At 38.9% G+C, this 17,962-nt stretch overlaps 1 protein-coding gene across 1 annotated transcript in view; it reads right to left on the bottom strand.

Annotated features, from left to right (window-relative positions):
• Positions 1 to 1,782: 1,782 nt before the first annotated feature.
• LOC122312951 (mannosyl-oligosaccharide 1,2-alpha-mannosidase MNS1) overlaps positions 1,783 to 17,962 on the bottom strand; it is a 30,768-nt gene continuing 14,588 nt past the window's right edge. Inside the window, exons 5-14 of the mRNA XM_043127629.1 lie at positions 17,819 to 17,884; positions 17,517 to 17,688; positions 16,980 to 17,069; positions 16,469 to 16,593; positions 16,265 to 16,330; positions 15,766 to 15,874; positions 15,564 to 15,662; positions 8,569 to 8,649; positions 8,319 to 8,489; positions 1,783 to 2,343 (exon numbers count right to left, since the gene is read on the bottom strand). Coding sequence (XP_042983563.1) covers positions 2,104 to 2,343; positions 8,319 to 8,489; positions 8,569 to 8,649; positions 15,564 to 15,662; positions 15,766 to 15,874; positions 16,265 to 16,330; positions 16,469 to 16,593; positions 16,980 to 17,069; positions 17,517 to 17,688; positions 17,819 to 17,884 — 1,219 coding nt within the window. The 3' untranslated portion in view covers positions 1,783 to 2,103. The remainder of the gene's footprint in view (positions 2,344 to 8,318; positions 8,490 to 8,568; positions 8,650 to 15,563; positions 15,663 to 15,765; positions 15,875 to 16,264; positions 16,331 to 16,468; positions 16,594 to 16,979; positions 17,070 to 17,516; positions 17,689 to 17,818; positions 17,885 to 17,962) is intronic.

Raw genomic sequence — 17,962 nt, 5'->3', positions numbered from 1 at the left:
AAGTGGGTGTACTCAGTCAAGCTTCGGTCTGATGGGTCACTAGACAGAGTATGGTATTGATTACGAAGAGACCTTTGCACCTGTTGCCAAAATGACTACTGTGCGAACTATTTTGGCACTTGTTGCATCGCAGCGATGGTCTCTTCGGCAGATAGATGCGAATAATTATTTTCTACATGGGGACTTGAAGGAAGAAATCTACATGTCTCCATCTCCTGGCATGTTTGCTACACCTTCCTTAGAGGTTTGTCTGCTACGCTGATCCTTGTAGGGATTGAAACAAGCTCCACGTACATGGTTTGATAAATTTCGTTCTACCTTGCTTTCTTTTCATTTTACTCAGAGTCAATTTAATTCCTCTTTCTTTCTACGCAAGACATGCAGGAATTGTATTATGTTTGGTATATGTTGATGACATTGTGATTAATGGCTCTGATAATGAGTTAATTGAGCAATTACAACAACATCTCCATGCCTCTTTTCACATGAAAGATCTTAATCCTCTGCAATACTTTCTTGGTCTTGAGGTGCAGCTTACTCCGACTGGTACGTTGTTACACCAGCACAAATACACAGGAAGTGATTTCACTAGCTAGTCTCCAATCTGGTGACTCTGTTCTTACTTCCCTGGAAGTCAATCTTAAGTTTTGTCTGGAGGAATGCGAGATCTTATCAGATCCATCCTTATATCGACAGCTTGTTGGGAGTTTGAACTACTTAACAATTATTCATCCTGACATTTCTTTTGTTGTGCAGCAAGTTAGTCAATTTATGCAAACTCCACGACATCTTCATTTAGTGGATGTCTACCGTATTATCCGATATCTGAAGGACACCTTACACGCGGGTTGTTCTTTCTTAAAGACTCCTCTTTACAGTTAGTAGGATATAGTGATGCTGATTGGGTCGGATGTACGGATACTCGTCGCTCTGTTAATGGCTGATGCATGTTCTTAGGCAATGCACTCATTTCTTGGAAGAGTAAGAAGCAAAACAGAATTTCCAAGTCCTCTACTGATTCAAAATATCGTGCTATGTCTTCAACATGCTCATAGATCACTTGGTTTCGTTGGTTATTAGGAGAACTTGGTTTTCCTCAATTGCATTTCACTCATCTTCATGTTGATAATATCAGTTCTATTCAAATTGCTGCTAATTCCATATTCCATGAACGTACGAAACATATTGAAGTCAATTGTCATTCCATCTATGAATCATTTGACAAACATGTGATTACTCTTCCTCACATCTCCACTAAATGTCAAATTGCAGACATATTTATGAAAGCCCTTTCTCAGCACCAACATCAGTTCTTAGTTGACAAATTGATGCTGGTAGATCAACAAACATCAATTTGAGGGGGGTGTTATGAGAGAATTACGGAGCGGATTTTATAGGGTTAGTTTAGTAACATTAGGCTAGAAGACGCGGTTGTAAATTAGGTAAAATTAGGTACCGACTGCTGTAAATAGTTGGCATACATACCTTCCTATGTGAGCATCCTATGTAAATATATTTTCTATATAAATGAAAGAAGTCCGAGAGAAAGGGCATTGAGACCAAAACTAAGAAAACTAACATATATAATCTATAAAAAGCAATTCTATACGTGAAAATAAATCATTATGCGCCTGCCCCATACATGGAAGTTACAATCTGTCAAATATTAACGAGAAAAAATAAGGAAAGAACTCTAGTTAATATTTGACAAAGGGAACCAAAAATAACTTTCAAAGAACTGAATATTATGGCTTGTGTAACAAGACAATGAATCTAGAGAAATAGATAAGAACTCTTAGCTTCATCATTTTCTTAAATTAATCTTGCCCATCAGGCAATGCTACAAAATGATTCTTCTCAAAATTACAAAATTCAAATGGTTATCCATCAAAAAGGCTTAATGGGCAAAAACAAAACCCCTTAGGTAACAAATACATATATAAAACTAAGTGTAGACAACGACCTATTTCCTATGTTACAACTCCATTGTAAAAGGGAACCTGTAAATCTTACTAAAGTCGAGCTGCCTTATTTATACTAAAAGAAACATCTGACATCTGATTTCAGGAAATACACGAACCCTTTAGTTGTGAATCCTACCAATCAGCCAGACCGACCTTCTTTCCTGCCACGTAATCTAACAGTCGGTTTAGGTTTCTCATCTGATTTTCCAAAACTTTGCCCTTCATGTCGGGTCACAATTTTCAGAGGGTGAGCTTCTGTGTTGAAAACCCATTCATCTAATGAGATGACTGATGGGGGTGAGAAAAGAAGATAGAGATATTTGAGAGTCTCTGCGAGAAAGAAGGTTTGCATCTTATTGTCCTTGACACCAGAATTAACCTGAGGAACGCAAACAGCAACAGAGTTATAAAGTAAGAGATCAACTTCTCCTGGTACCAGTTTAATTTGTAATGTCTATGCATAAAAATTAGTTCTAAACCAATCCCAGATAAAAGCTAGCTCAAATTGAATTGCATCTAATTTATATGCATTTTCTGTAAACCATACAATTGTCGCATTTTAGTCGTTTATGGAAACATGTATTGAGTAATTTTGAACAAAATGATAAAATTAAGAACTAATTCTACTACGAATTTTACAAACTAAAACTTTGAAACCGATAAAACTATTACCAAACAACCTGTTAAAAAAGGAGTCGAAAGTGGGTAGTATTCCTATAACAAAAAGTGATCCAACAACCATAACTCTCTCAAATTGTTCATCTTTTATAACATCGTAGCGGTAAACTTTATTTAGGCAATGTTGAGTATGAGAAATAAAAAATGGCAGCGAACTGTGGCCAGAAAATGGAGTACAAAGAAAAGAAAGGCACCATGCCATTTGGCCAGTATGATTTTTTTTCAGTAAATAAGAATTTTACTGATGATAATAGGCATAATCCAAGTACATGGGACATATACAAAAGTAACAACCAAGCATGATTACCAAGAGATACAAGGAATTCATGGGTGTTCAGCCCATTGAAATCTATTGCAACCGACCAATATAGTAAAGTGTTAAAAAAGACTTCTAATCTCGGCCACTGACTGTTCTTGATCTTCAAAACTTCTATCATTCCTCTTCCTCCAAAGACACCACCAAAGACAAATGGGAACCATCCTCCAAATTGCTGCAATTTGTGGATTACCGCAATAGCTTCTCCAATTTGCAGGTAAATCACTCTAGCAAAAAGTCATTCCATATGGTCATGGCAACCTTACAATGGAGGAGTAAATGATCTACTGTCTCCCTGCTCGATTAACATATACAACACCAATCCATTATTATAATCCAGCGTTTCCTTGGATTATCTATGGTGAGGATTTTCCCTAATGAAGCTGTTCATACGAAGAAGGCTGCTTAAGGGGTGCCTTAGTCCTCCAAATGCTCTACGATGGAAATGGAGATTTATAGAAAGAACTGATCGTGAACTTTCCTTCTTTGAGGGACTCCAAACCAGCTTATATACCTCTGGTCTGATGGAATAGACAAGATGGTAAAAATCAGAAAATACTTCAACTTCCCAATCTCGTGCGGCTTGTAAGAAAGTGACGTTCCATTCAGGGAAGCCATTGGCTTGGTCTCGAAGATCTGAGATTAATGCTTCTTGTGACCTGGCTATTCCAAAGATTCCTGGCTAAGCTTCCTTGAGTGTTCCATCTCCTCACCATAGGTCGTGCCAAAACTTGATTTAGACCAATCTCCCACCTTAAACCGAGTATGTCTAGAGAAATGATCCCATCCACTACTTATGGGTTTCCAAAGCTCCACCTCATATGGTCCACTTACCTCATTCAAGCACCAACCACCCCTAACACCACCAAACCTTGAATCAATGGCAGTCCTCCATAGAGCTTCCCCTTCTAACTAATATCTCCACAACCATTTTTCCAATAGAGCCTGATTAAAAGCCCAAGGGTTCCGGACTCCCAACCCTCCTTCAGGAATTGAATTACATACTGCCAACCACTTTACAAGGTGGATTTGAATTCATCATTCATCCCACCCCATAAAAAACCTTGTTGTAACTTTTCTATCCGTTATGCTGCCTTAGCGGGAAGTGGAAATAAAGACAAGTATGTCGGCAAGTTGGAGAAAGTACTCTTGATCAAAGTCACCCTAGTCACCCTACTGCCTTTAGACAAATACATTCTCTTCCAACTAGCCAGCCTTTGCTCCATCTTTTCAATTACCACATCCCAAGGAGGATACTCTGCACCCCAAAATGTTAGCTAAGTTTTCCACATTAGAAACATTTCCCACCTCCATTTCTAACTTTCACAAGTTTACTCGCACCCCAGACACAGTATCAAAGAATAGAAGCAGAGCCCTTAATGCTCGGATGTGATCTTGATTAGCACCACAAAAAATGAGAGTGTCATCTACAGAAAGATGGGATATGTTGACTGTGTCAGTGTTTGCTCCCCCCACTGAGAATCCAGAAAGTAATCCACCCTTCACAATATCTGATATCATCTTGCTAAAAGCTTTCATTACCAAAACAAAGTGTAGTGGGGATAGTGGGTCACCTTGCCTCAAGCCCTGAGATTTTTTAAAGAAACCCACTAGTGTGCAATTGGCCAAAATAGAGAAGTGGACAGAAGATAGGCAATGCTTGATCCAAAACCACCATTTCTAGTTTGTAAAGCAAGAACTTCCAATTCACTTTATCATTTGCCTTAGCCACGTCTAGCTTGCATAGCAGTCCTGCATCTCCCCCTCTTTAACGTACTATCCAAGCATTCATTAGCAATAAGAACTGGATCAAGAATTTTTCTACCTTTAAGAAAGACACTTTGGGCTTAGAAATAATCTTCTCCATCATCACACAAACTACTTGCAAAGACTTTCAAAAGTATTTTGTACATCCACTAACAAGACTGATAAGGCGAAAGTCTTTTACCTCCACCACACCAGATTCATTACGAACGAGAGTAATGAAAGTTGCATTGAGGCATTTTTTGAACCGTTCATATTCATAGGACTCTTTTTTTTTATAAGTTCATATTCATAGAACTCATGAAAGGCCCCCGGCCCCTATCATCCTTATCACCTCCCAACAAGATTAAAAGAAGGCCATAGTGAACCTACCGGGGGGCTGAGGCTTCGTCACCTGCCATGCTCTTTACCACTTTCCAGATCTGTTCCCTCAAAAAGCTTTCAAGCTCCTTTTCACTTCTTCTTGAGCAAGAGAATCAATGCAAGTCCATCAAGCTTCAGTCTCTATGAAAACTGTTCAGGCAATAAATGCTCATAATACTTAACAATGTGCTTGGTGAATTAACATGGCACACTCATCTCCCTCTCAACCATAGATTCGCAATCACCTGGGTTTGACAGTCTCTCAACTTCAGAGAGAAAACCCATCTACTGCAAACCCTCCAAGCCTTGAAGTTCCTTCAAAAGAGCAGTTTTTTGGGATTCCACATTACCAAACACCTTTTCTTTCCAAGCCTTCAAATCTTTCTTTGAAAACCTCGAGTTTACATGCCAGGATGTAATTTGGGGACCCATTGTATGAGTAAGAGGACCATCACCATAACTCTATCAAGATAGCTCTTAGATTTCAGCTCCATATTATCAAATTTAATGTAACTTTGATCTCCAGTGATGCCCCCACAATCAAGGAGAATGGGGAATGATCTGAGCACAGTCTAGGAAGTTGTTTCTGAATCAATTCTGAATAATGAGCTTCCAATTCAGGGGATCCAAGGAATCTATCTATTCTCGATCAAGTGGGGCGCTCTCGATTACTATACCACATGAAGGTGCCCCCTGCATGAGGAAGGTCCAATAGGTCTTGTTCAGAAATGAAGCAAAAAATCCCACCATGGCAGAGTTGAGATGAGAATCTCCTAATCTTTCACTCGAGAAACGAGTGAAATTAAAATCTCCACCAATGCACCATGGAATATCCCATAGATAAACACAATCTTGCCAGTTCATCCCATAAAAGTCTTGTCATATTATCTGCATAAGAACCATAGACACCCTCAAAGCCCCAAAAAAAATCCATCCTCCACATTCTTAAACAAACAAGCCACGGTAAATTCCCCCATGTACTCTTCCACTTTTTCCATTGCCCTTCTATCCCACATGGAAAATTCTTTACACTATACTATCATCCCACGTTCATTCCACTAAGTATGATGTGGCACATCTTACTTAATAGAGACTAAAGCTTACTTATACATATAAATATACATATATATATATATGTATAAACATTCATACATATTTGTAAGTATTGTGTTAAAGCTTTCCGATATTTGTATCTCTAAAAAAAGATCATCTAAAAGTTTCACACCATGACAATTGGATCAGTCTTTATTCATTATTGAGCTATGGACTCACAGTTCCATCTGCAAAGATGTGGCGTTTTATAAACTTTTAGATGCAGGCATGAAGGAGCCATATTTGGAATCCTACCCCAGAGGTTACTCATAACCTCCATTTCGTACTAGTGGTAGTTTTTTAATTAACTGTGTATATATGCCATGTCATCTTTTGTTATTATGACATGGGGAATGCAATAACCCCAATATCTTTTGTTAACTATTAAACTTTATGTCTACAAAGTTATATTTAGAAAGCTCTGATCATTGTAAAGCTCTTGGAAGGCAAGTTTGTTGTTTTACAAAACTGAAAAGTTACCTTCAGCAAGCATATCACTGAAAAATTCAGTAACCTCAGCCTTCACATCGCTCATACTTTTTTTTCATTTTGATTGGCACATGGAGACCAAGAACAAAGTCCTGACTAATCCCAGGGACTCATACTTAAATCAAGAGCTCTCACTAATATCTCCTACAATCAAGAAAAAACAATCATCCATGGAATGGAGTTACATCTTTCAGACCAGTTTTCTTATCACCCTCAAGGTGACCTTCTGGCACACAAAAGGGGTCGTGGCTGCCTCTCATACACAGTAGATCCATAACTTTTTTACCCGGATGGCCCAGTCGCATAGGCAGTAGCTCTAGATCAATACCTCGAATGCACCCCAACCACGTGATCGACACCTATACTCCCCCCCCCCCCCCTTCTTTCGTATGGTTCCAGGTCCTAATGCAGAGGCAGTTCCAGTCCTTGTCGTAGCACAGTAGTTAGTAGGTGATCCAAGACCAGAGATAAAAGATGCTGCAGATTGTTTGGCTCAATAGAGAAACCAAGACTGCTTATGGGTTCTCTTCTTGACTTATTCTCTTGGGTTTTGTAAAGGTAGAGGAGCACTGACCCTCTTTGCTCATGTCAAAAGTTGGGGAAAGATTGATCAACTTATTAAAGCATTTTATTTTTCTCTTGCCCTTCTCTTCTTTCTCACTTTCTTATGTCTTTTCCTTTGTATGATCCAAAATTCTTAATTTATTCCTTTTCAAATCAAATTTATAAAAATTATTTGCACTAGACTGGGGATACCAAAAGAAAAGAGAGAGGGTTTCAGGTAACTCCTCTCAGGCTGCCCATACTGCTGTCACTGGAGATCTGGAACAGCACACAAAAAGTAGTTGGGCCTGTTTTCCTCTTCCCCCACATTCTCATCTAAAACAAGCAACGATGGGATCACAATGAAATTTAGTTTGTTACCAACTCTGATGCAGTCAATCAACATATTGGATGTTATAAAGAATTTCCAGCAGATTATCGGAGCTGATCCAATAAGGAATTCCACAGAGAAATGAAGAACCTAAGCATAAAGATTAGGGGGAATAGGGAATTCAGGGTTTCGTTTTAGACCTAAGACCATTTCTCTTTTATTTCTGATAGAATAAACAAAAAAAGGTGAGAATGAAGGCCAGCTATTCCCACGCCCTTGCATCACTCAACTGTGGTATAAGAGTTAGCCAATGTGATCCACTAAACTTTGAGTAATCTCCATTAGTCCCAAATAGACAGGAATGAAAATCAACATAGGAATAAACTAAACAGTTTAAGTTGCCCAACTCACTGATCAACTTTTGCATCACACAATATGATTAAACGATTCAACCTAGTCTATATCAGTGTTAATCCACCATCATGGACTGCAAGCACTGGATCTGTTTTCAATTGTTTTTCACTTTCATGTGGGCTGGTAAGAAAAATCACAATTAAAGAATGGGATAGCACCATATTTTTTTTGAACATATAGAAGCACAGTAAGATGCTTTATGCACTAGTCCAAGCAATCCTCAGTTAACTAAGATCCACATTTATAACAAAAGCACATCCAATATAATACTTCTACGCTTTCTTGAGAGATAATCACAAATAAATGCATATGAAAACCTGAGCACAGATGCAAATGTTTAGATATGGATTTTAGGAGTTCTTACATCTTTTAGTCCAACATATCCAGACTCTACACGGGAATTCTTCTCAAATGCTTGAAATATATTCCAACCCCACTCTTGGTATGTCTTGTTCCCAGTCAAACGCCAGAGGTAAAAGAGTGATTCGATTGTCTCAGGTCTCAAAATGTTCCATGATGTACCCACGCTCATGTCCTAAAAGAGACATACATGGAAATATTGCAGGAAATTAGAAAATTGGAATAATGTATGTCAAATGAATAAGTTAACTCACCCCCCCAGGATGAAAGAAATAATTTTCTCCTGCCAATTTGGTTGGTGTTGACTGATAGAAATTGTAGCAAGTCCAAGCCAACTGCAAAAGAACACGTAACAGAATCCAGTTCAACCGCCTAAAGAGTTATAGCTGTACAAGAAATGACCAATAGGAAGTGGGATCACTGAGTGCAAGGACATACAACCGCCTCTCCTACATCCCCTCTCCCTCACCTCCCCAAAAAATAAAAAATAGAATTAGTATAACTGATCTCTTGACCCTTTATAAAACACGAGCCAATCTACAGTCATCAAATCTCCAAAAGTAGAGTGCTTTAGATTGTTGGCCACTGATTAAAGAATGCAAAGGTAATAGAAAGCAAAAATGACTAACAAGTTTTTTACATATGGGTCCATCAACCTTAGTTCCACCCAATTAGATTAAAGGCATCCACTCTCTCTCTCTCTCACAGAATTATACAGAGCTTTAGATATGTGAAGTGTTTGCAAAATTGATCAACACTGCATAAAGATAGATATATTGTGCATAAAATAAAGGACAATAAATGGGGCTTTGCATTGATATTGAGTAGAGTCCTAGTTTTTTTTTTTTTTTTTTTTGGGTGGGAGGGTGGGGGGAGTCAAAAGTAGCATTAAAGCTGATGGATGCTTCAAATGAGGAATGCTAGATGCAGTCGGCAAATGCAAGCGGGATGCAAACGGTTGTACGGAATGAATAAAAAAAAGTTATAAAAATAATTTTTTTTTTCATGTGGGTCCCATATTAATTCACTTTTTTCAAAGCGAATGCACGCCGCTTGCACAACCACGACTGCAAATATTATTTCTTTGCTTGAAATATATTGATGGTAGCTGAATGAAAACTAGTAGCACATAATTTTTTAATGATATTCTATCCCGGGGCCATGAGCTTGAGTTGAGTGTAAAATAGAATCATATCTTTCATTGTTCTATAATTACTGAAAAACAAATCACTTGTAAAAAAAACTCATTATGAAACTAGGGTTGCTGCAGCTCGAAGTTCCCTTCCTCTCATCCCCTGCAGCACTTCCCAGCCCCACTTCCAAACTGTGAAGCAACCCATTGCAGCAACAACATCCACTTGCTGCTGCCACCAAGACCAGTTGAAGGAGGATCTGTTTAGCACCACATTTGCACCACCCAAGTTCCGCCATGAAAGACCTCACGGTGAAGCAGTTCCGTCTTCCTCCACCAAGCCCTTTCGCAACACCCTCCCTGTGAACTGCCCTAAACCACCCCCCTACAACCACTGACACCCAAAACCCAAGCCAAAGAAAAGACCACCATGCATGGCGTAGAGTCCGAAATATGCAATGCCGTGAGGCCTAGAAGAAGAAGCAGTTGGCATGAAGGCATACACGGAAGCACCACTTACCTCAGCGACCGTCCGTTTAACTCCAGCCACATATGCTGAAACCACCATATGATGCCAAAATGTTGCCGCACACCTATACGCAATTGTGAAGCCACGGCCAAGAAAAAAATTACCATCTCCTGCACCAGCCACCTTACTAAGGCCACCTTCACCCAATGCCAAATGGAAACCGCAGCCCACGGCCCCAGCTCAAAAACGATCCTCCTCTGTTCTAAACACCCAAAACAGAGTAAAACTGGGAAGCCAACAAACCACAAGTCCAACCACTGCCAAGGGATGCTGGACATCACTGCAACCACATGGACGCTGCACTAGTTAAAACCATCTTGCTCAGTCATCTAGCCTCCACAAAGGGTGCCGGCCAAGCCACACAACTCTCCACAAGCCTCACGGCAGCAGCTCCCTCAACTGCATGTGTCATACACAGCCCTGCATGGAAGGAAGCCACCCACCTTGTTCAGCCTCCAGTTTCACATCCAAAGCCCTCCCTGCTCCAAAGCTGTGAGTAGCACCATGCACCACCCAGGACAACTCTCAGCCATGAACCTTCTCTCTCTCTCCACCTGCGTAAGCTCTATCTCTATCTTTCAATTACTCTCTACATAAACTCTCTATGGCCATGCGATCTCTCTCTCTCTCTCTCTCTCTCTCTCTCTCTCTCTCTCTCTCTCTCTCTCTCTCTCTCTCTCTCTCTCTCTCTCTCTCTCGGTTAAGCTCATGTTTAGTGTGTCATGAGCTAGAGCACAAAAAGGATATGTGAAGTGGGTGCTTACGAGCAACATGTAGATTTTTTTTTGACAAATAAACAAATTCTATTGATCAATGGCAAAGCCAGTATTACAACTCTAACACCCTAACTAGGTAGGCACATTAGAGACAAGAAAATCATGCATGGCCATGCCATTAAAATCCACAGCAATAGCCCAGTTACAAAGTGTTCTAAAAAATAAAAGTTTAAGCTCCTCCACTGATCTTTCATGGTCCTCGAAGGTCCTTTCATTTCGCTCTTGCCATACGCACCACATATTACTTAGGGGGATCATCTTCCAAATAGCTTTAATTGGTTTTCTGCCCCTTATATTTGACCAGCTGGCCAGTGCCGCCTCCACAGTTTTAGGCATCACCCAAGTCATATCCAGTCGCGAGAATACCTCATTCCAGAGGGCTCTTACCGTATTACAGTGTAGAAGGAGATGGTCTACCGACTCTCCCCCTCTTCTACACATGCAACACTAGTCTGCGATAATGATCCTCCTTTTCCTCAAACTATCTGTGCTAAGTATCTTTCCCAGGGAGGCAGTCCAAACAAAGAATGATACTTTAGGAGGAGCCTTATTTCTCCAGATTTTTCTCCAGGGACACAGAGAAGTGGGCTCGTGGGTGAGGGCCTTATAGAAAGATCGAATTGAAAAGTTACCTTTGCCTGTTAGAGACCACCACACAACATCCTATTGCTGGCTATTTGGTCTTATGAAGTATATAAGGCTATAGAAGTCTGTGAAAATACTTAATTCCCAATCTTGTGCAGCCCTACTAAAATTAATGTTCCAAAGAATCTGGCCCCCTGTAACTCCATAACGTCTGCCACTAAAGCATCCTTATCTCTAGCCAATTGGAACAAAGGAGGATACAAGTCTTTCAAAGCCCTACTAGCACACCAAACATCTCTCCAGAATTTGATCCTTGATCCCGTGCCGACACAAAGCTTTACATGACGATTAAAAACCCCTCATCCTCTTCTTATATGTTTCCATAACCCCACTCCATAAACTCCCCTTACTTCTCTAGTACACCACACCCCCCATAAACCACCATACTTCTTCTCAACCACCAATTTCCATAGAGAATAATGTTCCTTGGCAAATCTCCACAGCCATTTGCCTAATAGCACACGGTTGAAGGTCCTTAGGTTTCTAACCCCCAAGCCTCCCCCTAATATAGGACGACACACCTGCTCCCACTTAACCAAGTGGAACTTGAACTCCTCCCCCAAGCCCCCCATAAGAAATCAAGTTGGAACTTCTCAATACGAACCACCACACTTGTTGGTATTGGGAAAAGAGATAAAAAATAAGTAAGTAAGTTAGAGAGTGTACACTTTATCAATGTAATCCTTCCACCTTTTGACAAGTACAACCTCTTCCATCCCGCCAATCTCTGCACTATTTTTTCGATTATTGAATCCCAAACGCCCTCGAGGCAATCCCTAAAGGAAAGTCCCAAGTAAGTCATAGGGAATGAAGATATCTTACACCCCATTGTTCTCGCTAGGTGGCGAATATTAGAAACTTTCCCAATTGGCACCAACTCTAATTTTTCCAAATTCACCTTTAACCCAGAGATGGCCTCGAAGTAGAAGTGTAAGGTCTTTAGCACTTGCATCTGATTTTGCTCGGCTTCACACATTATAAGTGTATCATCTGCAAACAGGAGATGAGAAATGATAATAGTGCCCCTGTCCGGGTCACCAATCGGGAACCCTTTTAGGAGTCCATTTTCAACCAAAACCAAGAGCATCCTACTTAGGGCCTCCATAACTATCACGAACAGTAAAGGTGACAATGGGTCCCCTTGTCGCAATCCACGAAAACTCTGAAAAAAACCAACTGAAACTCCATTTATCAACACAGAATACTTTACCGTAGATATACACAAGTGTATCCACGCCCTCCACCGTTCTCCAAAACCACATCTCCTTAGCAAATGTAGAAGGAAATCCCAGTTAACATGATCATAAGCCTTTTCTATGTCTAGTTTACATATGATCCCTGACTTTCCGTCCTTTAGCCTACTATCAAGGCATTCATTGGTAATTAACACCGCATCCAAGATCTGTCTGCCTTTTACGAAGGCATTTTGGGGTTTTGTAATAAGCTTCCCCATAACCTCCCTCAATCTGTTTGCAAGTACTTTTGAAATTATCTTATACAACCCAGCCACTAGAATGATAGGCTGGAACTCCTTTAAATCCATAGCCCCCACCTTCTTGGGTATCAGTGCGAGAAAAGTGGTGTTTAGACTTTTATCAAATTTTCCAGCCATGAAAAACTCCTGGAAAACTTTCATAAGGACCTCCTTTAATACTTCCCAACAATCTTGAAAAAAGCCCATAGAGAAACCATCCGGTCCTGGAGCTTTATCCCTGGCCATCTTCCTCACTACCTCAAAAACCTCTAACTCCTCGAGCTCCCTTTCCAACCGAGAGAAATCATTTGACCCAATAGTGTCAAATTCCATCCCATTTAGGGGAGGTCGCAACCCTCCTGCTCTGTCCATAAGTTCTCATAAAAATCAACTACATGGTTGTGAAGTACCTGCTCATCACTACACTCCACACTGTCCACAATCAGCTTCTCAATATTATCATGGGATCATGCTACACCTAAACGTATTAAGTTTGATAAGTTGGACTTAATGAATAACCTCAGTAAGGGGCATGTGCTTCGATTATGGTATGTATGGGTGGTGCAAGAATAAACGGGTCATGGGTTAAATGTGGAATCATGAACATTGCGGGTTAAGGTTATTTCGGGTCCATGTAAGGATAGACTATTTTAGGGGCAAATGTATGATGGGATGTCAGGAAATCGAAAATTGGGTTCCAAACACTAGGATTTAACATAGATATTGCAAAATGACGTTTTAGGGTTTATTATTTTATGATGATATGCTTGACAATTAGATAAAGAGAAATTAGACATGCGAGCGTAGCAAAATATTTTAGGGTTATGAGGATATTACTTTTACAAAAATATAGGTTATTCAGTATCTCGGATTTTTAATTAGACTACACATATTTTATTAGTAATTTATGTGAAGATATGCTTATTTTATAGGCAATCGGTTGTGCCCCAGAGATATTGGATTAATGCCACAAGGTAAGTAGCATGCATACTTTTACATAATTAGTATGGTAACTGACATGTCTTTATGAAAAATAGTATGTATGTGCACCCTTCATTGGAAGCCCCTTGTTATGGACATGTCTTTCTAATATGTCTTGTGTGGCCTGGGTGGTGTTCAAGGCGGTAATACCATTTACTGTTAGCTACAAGTCCAGTAAGCATTGATAACAAGGGCATTTATGTCAGGTCACACAGGGGTGTAAGGTTATAGGTCTGGACTGAAAAACTGGACCAAACCAGACGATTTCGGTTGGCTCAGACCGGACCGATAACCTTGCCAGTCGGTCTCAGTGCCAAAAATTTTAAATTTTCAGTTTTCGCGGGGTAGGTTTTTTTTCCCCAAACCCAGATGGCCAGACTGAACTAAATATATAATTTTTTATATAGTATTTTATATAATCGTTGTATAACTTAATTATGTAATCTTCATCTAACCTATGACCATTGACCATATAAAATGTTAAATCTACTATTAACTATTAATTAATATGCTATTAGAAATTAATTAATATATTATGTGATAAATCATAATATTATATACAATGATACATACTCTATATCTTGGTTTGGATATTGCATTTTTTTAAATTTCTTTGTTTTTAATTTTATTATGATGATTGCCAACCTTCATTGATGGATAAATGGTGATGTTGCACATTTTTTAATTAAAAAAAATATTGTTTAAATGTCTTTTTAAAACCTTTCTTAGGAATAAGTCCCTAATATGTTAATTTCTATTTTTTCCTAATTTTGCTTTAGGATATTTTCAAGAAACAAAATGGGCAAATAAATTTAAATAGTTGATATATTATATACCATTTTCAAAACTGGAATTTTTTTATTTATTTATATTTTTTTTAAATACGTATTTTCAAAACTGGAATTTTTTTGAGCTTGTATTGTAGTCGGGCCGAAATAAACAAAAACCTTGATTTTGGTAAGTTTAGCCTTTAAAAAAAAACAGCCTATTTTGCACAAGCCCAACATGAATGGACTGACTGGACCGATATATAATGGACTGGTCCAATCTAGAGGTACCCACCAGTTGGTCTTGGGGTGGACTGAAAGTTTCAGTCCAGTCCAAAAATAGCCATTCGGACCGGCCGGACCAAACCAATTACACTCCTAGTCATACATGTGTTAACTGGACATGGAGTTAGCAAATGGTGTGTGGTAGTTCGATTGGACAAATATAATTTCTGTACACTGGCTAACAATCAGCTTGGCTATGTGTTGGGAAGGGTGATTGAAATATCTTCTAAACAGACTCCAACCATTTCAGTGACAATTGGGAGGTAAAGAGAGGAAAAATGGTGGATAGAGCTGAGAAAAGTGAACAGAGGTCAATGATAGGAAAGTTTCAGGAAACAGACTGACAAAATCACTGATGCACTCAGACTCAAGAGTAAAGGAGACATAGAAGTACTCCTAAGCCCAAGCAATGTGTGTATGGCAAGGTTTTATTAGCTGCACCCAAGGATATAAAACTGCAAACCAAAAAAAAATGTATCTTATGTTTGTCATTCTAATTCATTTCCTACAGACAGAAACTACACCTTGGGAAACTTTTCGAAACCAATGGTTCATCCCAACAGTAATAAACCATGCCCAAATTAATGTTCAGTTTTGGCAAATACAAGCCATATAAATCACAATTCAGAACTAGAAAAATGTAATGATGAATTAAGATACCTCTTCTGCAAGTGATAGAAATTTTTTAGAGTCAACAGGACCATAACCAGATGATCCTAAAGCCAGCATTCCTGGAGCAAAGCAGGCTAATTCATCCATCTGCATATAAATTATATAAAGAAAAAAAAAGCACGTAAAACACTTAAACATCAGATAATAATTTATTTAAGTGCTGACACTCATACTGTTCCTGATAATTTACCTTGTCTGACAAAGAATCGCCATGCTTCTCACAAATATATGCAAAAGATGATGGTGTAGTTCTCCTAATTAAGCTTAACAGTCCTTTCATTGATTTCTCCCACATTTCTCTGCGTCCGAGAGTCCACAAGTATTGATATAAGGATGAGATTTAAGGAAAATAAATACTCATGTATTTTTTTATAAGCATATATCAGTATTTTAAAATGGATATCCAGTTTAGTCTAAACAAGAAAAACCAATACAGGGACTAGAAGTTGCAAACCATATACAATAAAAGAATGCCAGATATGCAAAACAAGGTTCATTTTCCCTGAATCCAATTAAAAAAAGACTGTTTCTGTCCAATAGTATTAGTATTTTGGTTGCATGGGAAATCTTTACAAGGAAATAGAATTTTCGCGGCCTTTGAATCAACAAAGAAAGGAAGGTAATTAGTGGGGGCATGACCAAAATGCAGCCTAATATAAATATAGATTAAACCAGCAGAGGCTTCTTACCTATAATGCTTGACAGCTGAAGTTCTATTCCCCTGTATCCAAACTTTGAGTAAGTATTCATAAAAGCTGCAAGCAAATTTTTTGTTAAACATAAACCCAGTTAAGTAATAAATCTCAGGTTATAGTTTAGGGGACCTAGACTATGTAAAAAAAATGAAACCATCAGAATTAAACACAATAGGACTTCATAAATATTGTGAATACCTGTCACCCATGGCTCCAAAGGTTATGGGTGAGTATGATGCAGTTCCACTGAGTGGATCAATATAGATAGGAAGTAAACCATCAGCAGGAAAAGTTTTATTAAGCTGTGCAATAACATTCTCCACCTGCAAGAAGAATATGCAAGCGATTCAGTTCAAGGCCAGCACAGCAACATCTAAAAATGGTCCTTCAACAATATATGAAAATCATTTTGGGAGTGTACAACCCCTAGAATAGTACCTTGATGGTATAATCCTAGTCACAAAAGTCAAACTCTATACAGATGAAGGGGGTCAATGGTTCGTATATTTCATTCAGTATTACTTAAAAACATGCAATTCGAATATAAACTGAACAAAGAACAATATTTTCGTTCAGTAAGATGGGGACGAGCCCCAACCTCACCCTTAACTGCTTAAGCAAAAGTCCGATGAAACAATAAACACCATGTTCCATCATATGCCTGTAGCTCACTCCCAAGAATATTGTACATCCAATCATAATCAAATACCTTCTGCTGATACTTAAGGTCTCCTGTCCTCTGAGATAGAGCAATAAACTCCAGCTGCTCTGTGCCAGAATCTGCCAGGATACTTTCACCCTAGGAAAAAGAAAAATATGAATCCAATTAATGCATACTACTGAATGTCTTTTTGATCAGTACATACAATTGAATGTTTGACAAAATATGTCAGTGTGATCTAAAAAAAGACAGAAGCATACCCCTGAAACACTTATGAAGATAACTGTAACTTGTAACAGGAGTCTATGGCCTTCATAATGGTGTATATTGGCAGTGAAAAAATAAAATAAAATAATACTTAAATACATGGAAAAAGCAATAGAGTCAACATTCCCTATCACTAGCTACAACATCTTGATCCAATGTAAATAGATAGGTTCACAAGGGACCACAATGTGAGGTTCTGAAACAGAATTAGCTTAGAATAATATGGCCTCACAGCCACATTCAACAACCAAATCATGAAAACCTTACCCTGAGTATACGGTGACAATGAACTACGAGTAGAGAAAATTAATAACTTACTCCAGTCCATCCAGGGTTGTGCACTGTTCCATGTGCCAAGTTAATTATGTTATAAGGGATCCCAGAAGGTGAATCCCAAGCAGGAAGCAATCTATCTGCAATGTCTTTAGCCTTATCGAGGAAAACATGGTCGCTTGAGAGATCATATGCACTAAGAAGTCCTCCTACAACTCTGGAATTTCAGGAAAAATACATGATTCAGCAGATGCAGTAAGCTGGCTCTCACCTAAGTCACAGCCCATAAGAGTTCTTGTTAATAACAGGGAAAATGACAACTTAAATCATACTACATATATCACAACCTGATGGTTGTCTCAAAAACGCTGGCCTCATAATTCTTGTTAAAATCCAATGAATTCAGAACCCACCTGCCAAGAGAATGGGGAATGTTAAACTAGGAGCGTAAATTAAGGCCCACAAGAATGAAAGCAAAACAAAAAAGTTAA

Source organism: Carya illinoinensis, chromosome 1 (assembly GCF_018687715.1).
Source record: "Carya illinoinensis cultivar Pawnee chromosome 1, C.illinoinensisPawnee_v1, whole genome shotgun sequence".
Classification (NCBI taxonomy): domain Eukaryota; kingdom Viridiplantae; phylum Streptophyta; class Magnoliopsida; order Fagales; family Juglandaceae; genus Carya; species Carya illinoinensis.
This window is presented reverse-complemented; position numbering and strand designations above follow the sequence as displayed.